This window comes from Varroa destructor, unplaced genomic scaffold, assembly GCF_002443255.2.
Source record: "Varroa destructor unplaced genomic scaffold, Vdes_3.0 BEIS01000004.1, whole genome shotgun sequence".
In the NCBI taxonomy this organism is placed as follows: domain Eukaryota; kingdom Metazoa; phylum Arthropoda; class Arachnida; order Mesostigmata; family Varroidae; genus Varroa; species Varroa destructor.
The window spans coordinates 37,422,371-37,437,776 of NW_019211457.1; the positions used below are offsets into that span (position 1 = coordinate 37,422,371).

At 45.6% G+C, this 15,406-nt stretch overlaps 1 protein-coding gene across 5 annotated transcripts in view; it reads left to right on the plus strand.

Annotated features, from left to right (window-relative positions):
- LOC111250046 (uncharacterized) overlaps nucleotides 1-15,406 on the plus strand; it is a 107,978-nt gene that overhangs the window by 8,197 nt on the left and 84,375 nt on the right. Inside the window, exon 1 of one of the 5 annotated variants that reach the window (XM_086987490.1) lies at nucleotides 14,925-15,314. The exons of the other annotated variants lie outside the window; for them this stretch is intronic. Within the exon in view, the coding sequence (XP_086843616.1) occupies nucleotides 15,242-15,314 (73 nt within the window). The 5' untranslated portion in view covers nucleotides 14,925-15,241. Of the gene's footprint in view, nucleotides 1-14,924; nucleotides 15,315-15,406 lie in introns of those variants that run through there. 5 annotated transcript variants of the gene reach the window in all.

Below are 15,406 nucleotides of genomic sequence, written 5' to 3' on the forward strand. Positions count from 1 at the left end.
CGATACATTTAGTTTAACCAGGACCTGTGAGGCGATAAGAGTGTGAATAAATAAAACCTGGATGAAGCCCGAGAAACATCAGCCTCCTTCATTATCCAACACCATCTTGCATCGATGAGACGGTATCTGTGATCATCATCTCGTATTAGCAAACACAGAAAGGAGAGGACCGAGAGAATATATAGGGGACAAAGGAGCTCTGTACAGCGTAGCTCCCTGCTTTTGCTGGTGATAATTTGGGTTGTGTTTTAGGATAAGGTCTCGCGTTAACGAGACAACGATTTCAGTTGGGGTCATTCGACCAGAAATCTCGCGTCTATCGTGCCTGGCGACAACGGCAACAGGGGCACACGAGACATTGTCCAGGGGCCAACTGTTGCCACGTTCCGAGCTCGGCCGTGTCCATAGCACTTGTGTGTTAGCTAGTGGAGTGACCTTAGTACTCATATCAGAAAAAGAAGAAAAAAGTTGGAAGCTTCAGTTTTTGGGGACTGGCGTCACAGGTGACGACCGGTACGTTACAACTAATGTAGGTTTCCGTGCTTCTTGTATGCATCGCTTCACCTCCGTAATAGCTGCTGCAGTTGTTTGTTATTGTTGCCGCTGTTACTGATCCTTAATCGTCATCGGAATCGCGATGACGCCGTTGCCACAACGGATAGTGGCTGGTGTACGGGTACTACTATTCCGCCAGACAATCCGGTGTTGCGCGCCGTAGATCAAAGAGCGGAAGTGCCAATAGCTGCCGTGACGGTATTTGTTGGAGTAGTAAGACTAGAAAGAGCGTATGCAACATAAGTATAGCAAGTACAAGAGCGACAAAGGAAAAACAAACTAAAGGAAACCAACACACCAACCACAAAAAGTACTGAACACCATCGCGAATCGTATGCTACTTGAAGCTTTTTTTTGAGTATGAGTAGTACTATTAGAGACTGGCAACCTAGTTACGCACTATAGTCAGCAATCAAACGGCTGGCCGAGTGCGCAGACCTCGTAGATGCAGCAACCTGTAACTGAAGGCTGAAGCCAAGTAGCATTCGTCTGTCAAACGAGAGTAGGAAATCGGCTTCAAAGCTGTTCGTTTTACAGTCTGGCTTTGTCATTCAGCCAGATTGTTTATTTCGTTCTTTCTCCCTCGTGCTGCTACTGCGTGGGCGGTAAGCAGTGAGCGGCGTCGCGGGAGACTCTAAACGCCCATTATGGAGCCATGAGATGCGGCCGGTCGCCCCCACGTTGCCAGCGCAAGTCGCGGCCCGAGTCGCTGCAATTACCGTCGCTGCAGTCACTTCCGAAGATACCGGAGCCGTCGAAGTCGTCCGTGTCGCAGTCACCCTCTGAAACGTCTGACGCTCGACGCCCACTAAAGAAGCTAGAGGACCGCTTTGACAACGAAGATTTCAGACTGTGCCGTCGCTTCCCTTCGATCTCGTGGGCTGAGTTCAGACGAACTGAAGATTTAAAAAGATTCCAAGCGCCAGCGAATTCAGGGTCGAAACGGCGAAATCGAAAGCTACGCAAAGAATTCGAACACCAATTTGCTGTTGGTAGTAACCAGAGGTCCGAAAAGGAAAGCAGAGATTCTCAGGGGTACCAGCTGCACGAGAGGTTCGAATTCGTGTCTGACGAAGTGTGCAGGGGCAGCTACGAGGGTTACGATAAATCAGTAGAGACGCAACGTGAACCCGCGGCGGCAGCGGCGGCGGCGGCGGCCGCCACAGCAACAACAGCGGCAACCGCAGGAGCTATTATAAAACAAGAACGAGGGCACCAGCGCCGGCGGTCATTATTGAGTGCAACGCTGCACTGCGTCTGGAGCCCGGCGTGCGGGCAGGCCGAGTGGGCCAAGCGGCGGCGTCGTCGCCGTCGTCGTCGTCGTCGTTGTCGTCTTCTTTACGAGGCGAAGCGGCGGGTCGCCTGTCGTACGGCAGGCGAACGGGTCTCACTCCAGACTGCCGGAGCGGCCGGAGCAGCCCCGGGGAGGCATCACGCCCCCCGAGGCACCAAACCCCTTAGCCACCTACGTATCCTCACCCGAGCCCCAACAACTGCAACAACAACCACCAACGTCGTCGACCTGGCCGCGAAAGCCGCCAGTCCCGCTATCGTCTCAACAACAAAAGCACAAACCACAACAACAGCAACAAGAAAAACATCTTTCACAGCAGCAGCAACGGTCTCCACAAGAGCATCAGGCTCACCTGCCGCCATCTACGGCTGCTTGCGACGGTCGTCTTTCACCGGTGCTCAGTGCCTGCGAAAGAATCCTTCGACATTGCGCCTGCTGTCCCCGCTGCCGAGGTACGACTATTCCGTTATTATAGCAAAAATACAAGTACCACTACACAGCAAGAACAACAACGATGGTCCCCATTCCTAATGTTAGGGGGATGCTATACCTCACTATACAAATGATGACGGAGATAAATACATAATAGATACACTTGTATGCTTACTAGATAAGTAAATACGAACGCTTGTTTGACGTCTGTCCATAGAAAAAATCTGTAATTGTATACGGTACTTTTTTGGATTCGTAGTATGCAAAGTTCAATGTGCAACAGAATACGCATAAAATGCAATATGCCGGTAAATGGCGGCAAGTGTCTATGGCTCTGTCAATTGCAGTGTGCCCTGGTTCGAAAGGTCCAATTGACTATGCGTGGCCTAAAATTAAAGCTTTACCTATTTTATAACGAAGTTTTGTCTGTCTACAGATAGATACATTATATTCTAAATATATACATAAACGATAAAATTTTGAGGGATCGTTTTAACCTCAACTATCTACATACAGTAGGATAGCCGACGAAACTTGGTGGGGTGGTTATATTAAGTTTGTTAATAGGTCTGATTCACCTCTTAATGCTTGCTCATGTAACAGTATTACTCGTAATTTTATCACTCTGTGTATATTTTTTCTAATAGATGGATCGTTGCATTGAGCCTTGCCAGCTATTTATATCTCGTTTACGTCGTTTGCTGGTATACTTCTACCTGTACATGTACCTATTTGTTTGTAGAGTGTACCGATCCTGTAATGGTGTATGGCGTTATAATTTCTCTCAATTTCCGAGCATCACTCGAAGTTGTCTCTCGCTAGCGTTCCATTGGTACGCTTCGGTTTTCGTTTTTCGGTGTGCAGCGGACGCATAATGCATACGCATACGTAATTAGCACATGTTACGCGATCGTAGTTAAACGTTGGGAGAATCGCACTAATACAATAGCGGCAGCACTGGTGCTAATGCTCATGGTAGAGTTGCCTGTGTAAGGGCCCGAAAGTCACGATGAGATCTGTGGCGATGGCCCGCCACCATGCTTATTGCCTCTGCTACTGCCCTCGGAGTGACTAGTAGTGACCTACTTTGGTCCGCCGGCCTAAAGCCCGCCGCCCGCTAGCCGCCCTTCGCGCTCCTGTCGTTACCAGCACCGTTACGATCAATAAGCGCAGCAGCAGCAGCAGCAGCAGCAGCAGCAGCAGCAGCTCTTCTATGACGCAGGGAGGAAAACGGAGGCAAAGACCGCCGCCTGCTGTTGCTACGACTACTACCGTTGCTTGCTCACTCACTCGCTTAGCGATTCGGACACTTGCCTCAGTTAATGTCAGCAAACGATTTATGACGCGCCCGACGACTTTGCTGTTACGCTGGCACTGCGTATCGCCATTCTATGTGCCTAATATATTCGTACACACAACGACGCGTCTGACACTGTTGGTATGCGGGACGGCCACAGCATTGGGTCGCTGAAACGTCTTCCGCAACAGCCTTCTCGAACTCTGTGGTAGCAAAGGCGGCGGGGCAACAACGATTAGGCGTGCCATTTATAATAATGACATCCATATACCTTTTGCAGAGTAGAAAATATTGCGGATGACCGATGTCGTTGCGGGTGATCGCTCGGATGCCACCTTCAGCTGTACAGTTTGAACAGTAAAAAAGTAATTGAGTGGTAAAATAGTGCGAAGCTTTCAATTAGATGCGAGGGCGCACGGTGAGAGAATCGTTTGTGGCTCCCTAGGCTGTTCGTGTGTACGACACATCTGGGTAATCTGAAGTTCCATAATAGCCATAAGCATGTCAGTAGCTGTGACGATCACGGCACCAAAATATTTTGGTGGTATAACGCGCGTCTACTGCAAGCCACGCTAAATCACCAAATAGCTCTGGATATAGAGCTGTAGCGCATTCGTTTGACAGTTCACTGTTCGGTCTCAGTTTTGTTGCTTTCGGTGAGATGACATTTACGGAGCTGTCGACAGATTTATGTGGACGTTGGAAGCGAGTGGCAGTGTCTTTTTGTCAACTTTTCTGTCCCTGCGGCGAGATGAACCGGGTGAAAGCGTGCCCGCACGTATATAGCGGTGCAACAACAGCCTTCCCGAATCGGGCTGACTGTTCTCTCGGATTGTGCCGTGTAACAATACCACTGCTGGCGGCGACGCCGGCGGCAGCTGAATTGCATTTCGTGCTCTTGTGAATCCACTGCCACTGAGTGCAACGTTCAGTGATGCACGCTACGTGCTCCGGTGGGTCGTTGGTCGTATGTTAAAACCGTCGGTAGCAAAGTGGCCCCAACCCCACCGTCCGTTCGCTCGAAGGAGCCTCTCTGGCATTGACATAGACGTTGTTGTCTCGATCGACATCGGATCGTCGAGGCAACAATCATGGACGACAATCACTCGACTACACGAATGTTCCACGGAATGATTGCTACGACAGCGCTCTCAATGACGACGAAAATCCATGAGAGTTACGTGAGATGACGATGTGACAAGCTCCCTCCAGTGCAACGCCATGGTGCCGGCCAGAATCCTAATGGTGGTGCGGCTTGTGGTCTTGGTGCCAGTTTAATTCTGGTATGCTATAATACGTTCTGTTACGATTGTACGCAACAAACTGCAAACGTGCAGACGCCATAACGTGCGGAGTCCGAGAAGGCAAAGATGTTGGTGACTTGCCATTGTTGCTGCCGCGGCTGTTCGACTGGAAAGCGAGGTGCTTGGAGAAGGCGGAATCGAGCTCGATGAAGGAAAGCGTGCTGTACCTTCCAATTAACAGCCGAACAGGACAAGGAAAGCGACAGATGATGATGGCGGCCGCGGCGGTGATGGCGCCTCGTTCCGGCGAAACAAACTTCTACTGACCCAGCAGACTCAACGCATTAAACATCAACGTTAACTGAACAAATCAGAAAGTGTGGGCGGTGATAGTGAAATAACCAGAATCCTTAGGTCGCTCAAAGGGTTTCAACTTGACCAATGACACCAATGTACCAATCGTTTAATCTGCGAAAAAAATATGGGGTAGTAATTGCGAATTTTTTACGCGCACTTTCAACTTCGAAGAGCACCTCGACATTAATGCTTCTGGTATATGCGCAGAAATACATACACAAAGTTCATGGGAGCTTTTTTTCACGACCTAACAGCTTCTGTATTCTGAGATATAAAAGCACTACAGCTGACACAGTTTTCAAACTAACAGATGTAACCGAAAGGCATCGTGTGGGGCAAAAAGCAAAAAAAAACTACGGTTGCTCCTCGATGATTACTTGAGAGTAGACATACAGATGAACATGAAAATTATGAAGGTTGCGGTAGTGAGGGAGATGCCCCAGTAGGAGTCGATGCCTATGGTGGTAACTAAGAAAGAGAAGCGCCATCAAGGAAGCTTCTATTCTGCGTCGCTGTTCGTCATAATTATCAGCGTCGGTACTCACTCATGTTGTCCTTCTCGTTCTATTACGACCATTGTTTCCGGAGCTTTTATTTCATATAACTAAACCCTGAAGACGATATAATTGCGCGTTGCTGCGAATTCTGACCGAACGAACGCTATATAATCAACCCGCTCAACACTGTTATTAATTGCTTGTACAGGATCCAGTAGCTAGTGCCATTCGATACTACATTTTTTTGTAGGTGTTTTAACATGGCCCTCGATCCTCTTGCGGGCATGGTGCTCTGCTTTTTGATTTGATCGTCAATGGAAAACTCGCTTTATCCTGTTACGTATTGCCAGCACTCACATTTAATTACCTCTTAGAGGTGCAATCCTTCATACCTATCCTGGAAAGACTTGGCTACTATATTCACTCTTGTTTGTCCCATTTTCTTTCATTTGGAGGCAAAATTTTTTTTGAGGCCTTATATGTTAATTATCGGATGGACTAAATAAAGGGCACGCGGCTAGTTGTGGTGACATGCATCCAGCAATAGTTAATTTTTTCATAGGTGTTCGAGGTATAGGTGCTTAATGATGCTATGCCTACCCGAAACCTTATCGAAGCAATTATTTGCCCAACAAAAGGAGTCTGATGGATGCTCGAATGGTAACAATGAGGTGGCCAGTGGTGGGTACAGTCAAGCTCAAGATCGTTATCATATATTTTTAAACGTGCGAATAAGTTCTAAGGGAAGCAATATTAAGCGCAATGTTCATTGTCAATACAGGTCTTACATGTTTGGCAGTGTTGCTCTCTTTGCGCCTGGCCATTGCGTTGTAGTTTTGGTAGACAATAGAGTTGAGGCGCACAAAAACAACCCCATTCCCCTATAGCCATACTTTTATTTACTGGTTAGTTTTATTCATTTTTGATTCTCTTATATCAACAACAGCCCTCACTGACAGCAAGCGGCCGACCGTCAAAGCAGATGCCAGTGACACTCGGAGACCTGGTAGGCAGACAGCAGTATAAAATATCAGCGTAGGAAGATCAGACATTGTGTTATGAGGTGGTTGTCACATAGATGTAAACTGCGCTAATGCGTCCGGTTCACTTCAGTACGACGCCTACGGTTCTGAGTGCTGCCCAGTTACGCTTAGCAATGACAGCGTTTTTGATGGAAACCATTGTTGTGAACGACGGCAGGCACCAAAAAAAACCAGAAAAAAAAAGGGAAGCCTCAGGCAGGTTCACGAAGCAGAGCGGAACTCGATGAGTTTTAGAGGGGTGATCGTTGACGAGAGACGTTGAAAGCGATGTCAGATTTGTCGATTGTTCGTAACTGTTTTATATCGTATTAACATGTTATGACAGGTATGTTTGGGGCCAAGATTTTTTGCATCATATTGATGGATAACATTGTACCGCAAGCAAATCCACAAAGGGTTTGTGTATTGTTTATATGATCAGAAGGAGGATAAAGGCTGTTTTTCGAGTCGAAATGAGTAGTGCTTACGGGATAGTTGACCTTTATTATGAGTTCTTCTGTGTGTTAGTTTGAGCAGCTCAAACGTTCGATAATCCATATAAAAGCTGCAGCTAAAAATTGAATTACATGATTTTCTTTAGCATCTATCTTATACTGTTGTTATTTCTCACTAAAATCGCGCTATTACTATTACTTTTCTATTCTCCAAACGTTTTTGGTTAGGTCCTTATAGAACGATTCTGTAAACTGATATCTAAAACATGGGTAGGATGGATACAACGTGGCATAGTGTATGGAACGAACAAAGGGTCGCATAAATATGTTTGAAAAGTATACGCATTATATATATATATATATATATATATATATATATAAAGTGAACGCATAAATTTACTGGCCTATTAAATAAGGTCTCTTGGAAATTTCATACATTGCCAAGTTTGATGGGAAATAGCTCCACACCCAAAGTAAATATCTGCATGCGATTTTTTCTATGTTAAAGTTACCTCCTCTGCTTTCTAACGATAGCATATGTGGCAACATGGTCACTGGAGAGGTGTTTAAACGGTGGTAGAAGGAAAAGCACTTATTCCGAATGCAATTTCGCATTTCTTCCATCAGGCCCGAATCCTGAGCCGATATTTGGGACGCTGTATTCTCGAACGGTGAGATATTCGGGACCTTCTGTCTGGGCCTAAGTTGCTCTTTCACGTCAAGCCAAACGTTTTCGATGGGATTCAAATCGGGTGAATTTTCAGGCCATAGCAGAAGCTCAGCATCGCTAAGACAACCTTGTCGGAGACACACTTTGCCATATGGCATAGTGATTTGCTATACTTGAATGAATAAATCCCATCTGGACATCATTCTCGTATTTAAAGCGAGTTCTTTTATTTTATTTAAATTTTTTCCTGATCTGCTTCATTGTACTGTCGTTTATCCATAATCCCATTGACGGAATGTAGGCCCCCTATGCCGTAGAGGAAAATCAAGGCCCATGTGTTGAACAACAGAGGTCTCGTGAAATCTTTGGCCGTAACGCCTCTAAACGTGTTGGATGTTATTGTTTAGATTTGCAAAATGTGATTCATCTGAAAAACAGATTTTTTTTCAGTCTTCTACAATCCAACTTAGAACTTGTTTAGTCCATTCGAAAAGCGTAAATTTCTGTGCATAATTTAGCTTACCGTTTTTAGCCGGTCGTTCATTCCAACACAATGTCGGAAGACTTCTTTGAAGCCGCACTCTGCCACCCTTTTTCTTGGGAACCCCGTCTCCTCGCTGTGTCGTGCATGCATATTAGTTTCGCGCATTGTTTCCCGCTTTTTTTTGATGACAATGGCGCTCTATTCTTTACCTTCTCCATTATATTGTCAACTGCATATTTTGATAATTCGACCGTACTCAGAAAATTCTCTTCGCGATTGCCCATTTTTTTTTTTTATTTAAAAATCTGGCCACTGGAATCCGCTGCTATTCTGTGAGATCTTTCCGCAACGTTCACAAAGACAGACAAATTATCGATTTGTACTTTGAAATAATATAAAACGTTATATCACCGAATAAACGAGCATAACGATAACTGGTGGATGGATGATAAATAATATCTCGAATCGTCTGTCTTTCCATAACTAAGCAAATCGAAATCAAATTGATCGGAACGGATAGATTGTTCATACATGTTTTTATAAGCAGCCATTGCGTCTCGGGTGCCTCTCTTTCCGAAGCAGGTCAAACATGTTTCTCTACCGACCGTGTGTCGCTACATGTCCTAGCATCGAAACAAATAGAAAAAAAATAGGTTTTACGTACAAAACCGCACGCAGAAATTCATTTTAGGTACGAGGATAACTTCAATCAAACTCGACAATCTGTGAAATTTCTAAGTAGCCTTATTTGATTGCCCAATGACTATATGTTCCCTCACGCGTTAAAGAAAAAAAACTAAACGTTTGCCCCGACCAAAGTGAAGCAGTTGGAAATCATTGACAAATGGCAGGGTAGTAATATGCTAATTAAATAAAATCCAATAGCTAACTGTTTCGGTCAACTATAGAGAACGCCCGTAGCTGTTTTGTTCTGAGGAGCGCTTCCTGTAATACGCCATGTCTCGCGACGTTGCTACTATGACGTGACAAGCCAGCCCATGCCATCGTAGCTCATGGGCGGCACTTATTTACAGTGTAAAATCAGTATGCTAAATCCATCGTTCGATCTATGTGTGAAATTACGAAGAGTTGGCTTGTCAACATCAGGACGTGCCTCTGAACTGCAGTACTTCTGCAGATTGTGTCTCGGCTCCTTGTATAGCCGAATAGGATTTTTTTTACCCTGCACCAATGTAGACGAAACCTACCCTATGGAGCAGGCTCTCGTCACCAGGTTGTCTTGCCTCGTCATTGCTTGGCAGTTGGCCGCACGGTATAACGTACGGCATAGCCAACGGTGGTTGTTGTATCGTCAACATATATCAAGCCGTTTCGTTGCAAGCCGCAAACAAGTGGACACGCTCTGTTGTAAGGTGTGACAGTTGGCTTATTGTTACCATGCCGACTGCCAATACGCTCTCATTCAGCAAGCACAGATATGAAACAGTTGACACAACGGTCTGCGCCTGCCGATTCTACTTTTGCTTCGGATCCAAATCAGAGCTTAGGGATAATTTCGAAAAAGTTAAAGCTGGCTTCTTTTTTTCATTAAGATGATATGCGCGTTATAGTGATGATGGCCGAGTTAGTGCCAGTGGACATTCACTCACGGAAGCGAATATGTAGCAACATGTATTTTTAGTCGACGATCCCCGAGAGGTGACCAAATGACCATCTACTCAGCCGTCCGTTGAGTAACTAATTCGATCGGTGTGTGTAATGCTTCGTCTACCTTTCCTACTGTAGCAGGCCGAGGAAGGCACCAATTTGGTAGGTGCAGCAAAAAAAAGGGGAACCTAGCTGTCAAAGCTTTATATATATCAGCACCTAAATTGGGATGGTACGGACAAAAACAATTGTGTTTTTTGACAGTCATGACTACACAACATAACCACTACCCAGTACCATTTCGGGTTCAATTTAATGCTATTATTCAGTTATTTTCGAAGTATTCCGTATTTTGCTAAACGAATGCAGTTTTTACGCCCAGTTTATGGAACTGGATAATAGCGGATAACATCCATTAAAGTTTTAAAGATGACGCGCTGTCTTTCGGCATGGTGGGTTTGTTTTCGTTCCAAGAGGAAATGTCTTTTCCCTGATGCGCGGAATAGCAGATGAGCGCATGCCCGCTACGACAGGCAGCCCGTTAGAGTACGTCCAAATTTAGGTACCATGCCATATATATATATATGGCTAACGACTGGTGAAAATTCTACATTAACAGTTGAGTACGTATTCGTTAAACGGGTCTGTTAACATTTTAGATATAATTGTGAAATAAGTGTATGGTTAAATAAATTGCTTATCGGCAGCTTAGATCTAATATAAAAGTCACCTGTAGATTCTGCTACTGCGGGAGTGAAAAAATGTTCAGCTAATACATTAGTATATATACATATTACTTAGATAAAATTTATATTGTGCCCCAGTTGGGGTCTTCTAGTTCTTCTTCAGTACTAAAGGATAGAGGGAAACAAAAAAGATTGAAATTAGCAAAAAGTTATTGTACTACGGTATAATGTCCCTGGCCGCTTTCCCTGATGTCCACCGTAGCCGCAGGCAGGCCGCGAAAGCAAAGGCCTGTTAGTGTGGCTGCGTATGTATATCGTCGTAGCATACTTACAATGTCCCGAGCGTATAGCCACTGCTAGTGTTGACGTTGCTGCCGCTGCGAAGGCCAGCTCCGCCATGTCAAAGCTCGCCATGACCCAATATAATCACGATGGTTCAGAAGTTTGAACTTGCATAGGCAAGCTTTGATCAATGCTTAGTGCAATCGTAGAATAATAACAGTACTGAGCAAATAATTAGACGTTTTTTTTAGTAGGACTGATTGACAGCGATGGCAACAGTGGTACGCGTGGGGGGAGTCGACCCGTGTGGAAGACCAAACGTGGCCTGGCGCTGAGGCAGTCGAATTGTAGTCTTAGGCCAAAGTAAAGCAAAAAGCGGATGGACTCGAAGCTTCGTTGGTGGAAGCGTTTGTTGCAGTAGTCTATTCGATTAGTAGCAAGTGTTATCTTTCATTGCGATAACACGATTTAGGCTTTCGGTAGCTAGATCATCAGGAGGCTCAATGACAGTCACAGTAACCGACGGCGGCGGTGGCAGCAGCAAAGATGCGATTGCTCCGTCACTGACGTATGCGGCCTACGACATCGAATGTGACTCGTTTTGCCGTTTCATCCATCAATTGATCGAGCGAAAAAGCGAGGGGCCGACCCTCAGCTAATTATCGTTTCCGCCAAGCGTCATGGGAATATATGGCGGGCAAGAAAAAAAAAGAAGGAAAAGCGAATATTGAGAAGAACGCCTCCAGCTCCAGAACTAATCAATGAGACCAACCATTTGTATTTTTTTTCAGTCTGCAGATTATCAATATCGACTGTGCAGAACAATGACTATTGAGATGATGGGACCAGCAACCGCGACGATAAATATGTGCCTGTTACAATTCAGGCATCGAGATAAATGCGTTTTGATATCGCTAACGGTTTTATACAAGTAACACAATTTCGTATATTACGCAACATCTAAACCCTCGGACCAAACTATCAATATATAGATTGTGATTGATTTTATTAGATTTACCTGACAGATGAACTGGTCAGCACAGAGGACTCAGCTGCACAACCGGAAATTGATATTTCCTTTATCCACGTCAAAATTGAGGTTTGTCTCAAAAACGATCCGCTAGATATACCGTTTATATTCTAGTAGAGAATTTTTTTTGCTAGTTTCTCCGCCCTTGTCACTTTTTGAAATACGAGCCAAAAATATGCCTACGTACATACGTATTTATCTCACTAATTACTCAATAGGATTATCAATCGAACACATTCTACGATTCAGCCCTGTTTTTCTTTATCATCGAGCTGGGTTATGCCTAAGGGTGCGGCTGTACAATTTAGAGGTTACGCTTGCGACGAATGCAATATGTCCTAGCGTTAATAACTTAAATAAGCATCGTACGAGGAGCGTCCGTTTGACCGAGCTCCCGTACCCGTTGGGTCGTCTGTTCGCCTTTTCACAGAACACGTATAAACTGGACAGTGGGACACAGCTTGTTTAATGGTCTATTTTTTTTATTCCGTTGACAAAGTCCAGCAGAGCAAAGGTAGGTGGGAGTGGGGATGGTTTGTCGAATGCTCCTCTCAAGTGATCCAGCACTAACTCTTTCCGATATTTTGTGCCAGCTGATGCCACAGCACCTGCAACGCCAGCAGTAGAAAGGCCGAGCTAAATCGAAACAGGAAGAACTATGCTCTGAGTTTCAAGATATTTTACACGTATCTCGATTGTCACCCACGCAGTCTTTGCCTAACTGTGAAACTAACTTAAATACTCTTCCCTCAATGGATAGGAGCCACCATTGTCAATGCACGGATCGAAAAACTACTACCGGCTGTAAACAGCAGTACCAACAGCGTTGCGAGGATTCTACTATTAAGATGCGGTAATTCAGTAGCAGAGTAGGCTATCGGCGGACGAAAAGCGTTCGGGCAGGCATGCGACTGTCTGCTGCTGGCTGGACTGCGTTTGCGGTCAGTCGGGACGACCGCTCAACTGGATGACGTTAGATATCTGTTTGACCACGATGCATTGCTAGCGCTGTTAGTGAACTGAAAATAGCGTCGTTAGCAACGATTGCCAGCCGTCTCCTCCGCTTGTTCCATCGACGCGGCTGCCACCGGTGCCGCCTGTCGAAATTCACTTTTCTAGCACAACCCTGAGAACTGACAGAACTTAGAAAGAAGATAACCGACGAATGCTATACAGAGCCGCTGCTCTCCATCCAGAAACATAAGCTTAGTAAATATGGGAGTAAATGGATATATTGGCACGGGTTGAAACGGTAATCCACATGTAGTGCAATACGTGATAGGCAATAATCAGTGACCACATAATACAGTCGATACGAAGCATCAAATAAGCGTTATAGTTGACATCTTTTCGAGGCCAAACATCGATGACGAATCCCCTAGTGACCCAAAACGCGATTTACATTTTCTTCGGATATGTTTTAGGGCGTAGCCGAGTTCCCCTTATGTCTGTCTCGTTTGCTGGCTGCTGATCTATTTGAAAATAGCCGCTTTGCTATCTCGCCCAGTTCGGTTATATCGAGAGAAGCCGATGGTTCGACAGTCGGACAAAAATAACGGCAGCCAATGTTAATAGTTCCGTCAATCACCCGAAAAAGGAGGGGAACCGTAATCTAAAAGGATAATTTCACTGGTTCTGCCATTCCTCTCCTCCGTCTTCCAGTCCACTCAATTCAATTTCTTCTTAAAATCCATCTCCTCCAACCTGCGTGATTTTATAGGCGCGCACCCAACAGTGTTCCAATATAGTTGGCGCGAATACGGTACCGTATCTCATATATCGATGGGATACACTTAGAAATCTATATGGGAACCTTGTGTAGATGTACGCTCATGCTTAGGATATTGTACTATATATTAAGTTATAATGTTTACTGTAAGTTATCTTCTCGTAAGTAATAAATGTCGTATCCAACTGCTTCGCTATTGACTCGGTACTACGCTTTTTAGCTGGATACAATTCGCATTGAGACAAAGTCAAGTGCTCAGGAAGTCTACACATGAGAGAGATGGATGGATGGGTGGAAGTGTGCTGGTTTCTGCTCTGCATTAAAGCAGCCCTATCATTCCTATTTCGGATACGATTTATCGAACACCTATTTAGAGCATCGATCTAATGCAGTTCTTCCCTTGGCGCTATTGTTTCGCAGCGAGACAGCCTTTTTTAGAGGCATAACAAGCTACCAACACCGTTCGCCGAAACGATTTTTCCTAGCACACATCGAAGTCGTGACATCAGTTGTTGGCCCTAACACTGCCCGAGTACGCGCTTAGCTAGCAAAAAGCAGGACGGAGTCGGTCTTCAGGTGAATGGGTTTACGGAGTGCAACAATAGTCGCATCAGCAGACGTCGTCGTCGTCGCCCACTGTGCGCCTCCTCATTTTGTTCATTCTTGTCGACCTTTTTCTCTTTGATTTTTCGTTAGCGCTTCTCGTCGGCTGGATTCTGCTGTTCGATTCAGATCAATGCGATCGGTGGAGCCAGCGACACAGGCTTCGAGCTGATACTACTTCCTCTGCGAGAATCTATCGCTGCGATTTAAGTTGACCTAGGCGAGGTAAGCTCTTTGGGCTAAACCCAATGCGTCGAGGAACTATGTCATACCTAGCAGCGGCCTCTATAGAGCTTACAAACCAGCTCTCGTCGGTGATCCAACGCATAATTTTTCTACCACCGCACATCACAATATGGCAATTGTTATCGTCGTTGTCGTTGTCGTGCCCTACTCGAACTCACATCGTAGCCAGCTCCTAATGCGCTGTCACGTTTTTATCGTCCTATATTTATCTGTACAATGCTTTCTTTTCCATCCAGATGGTTGCTTCTCACTTACGTAGTCGATAGAGCTGTTTAGTGAGCCGGCCGTCGGCCGATCTGACCTGCCGTCTCGTGTCATTACCTCTTTCCGCCACTGCCTGCCGCTGATAATGCTAATGACGACGATGATGCTGTTGCTGTTCCCCTTTTCTTTTAAGGCGGCTTTGACTTTAGAGATCATCTTGCCGCGTAGCGTTTCGCATCCATTCGCGTGTTGTTCAACGAGAACGAGAGGTGGTGCGCGTATAATAATCACTGACCGACCGCTAGCGCCGTGTCTCTGGCTCCATCGTGAAGTAGACGGATTGCGTTAAGGTATAGGTGCGTGTAATGGGCCAGTATACCGCTTTTGCCGAAGTAACCGATTGCCACGAACGACTACGCACACGTGCGCTCCTCCGCACGCGCGCCTGAACTTGCCGACGGAAACGGAGACTCAGTATTCGTCGAGGTAGTCCGCAAGCGGCAGCTGTGCATAGGCAAGCAAGCAATCAACCAGACCTTGTAACAGATGCTCAAAAAGATGATAAAGAGGTTATACCTAAGGTTACCCGTACCCAGAAGTCGTGACTGCGCTCAGCAAGGTAGTATCGATAAAAGCAACGCCATCAAAAGGCCAACGGAACCCCAAAGTGTGTGATTCTTTATCCAACGCGAACGGACATAAGAGATGGAC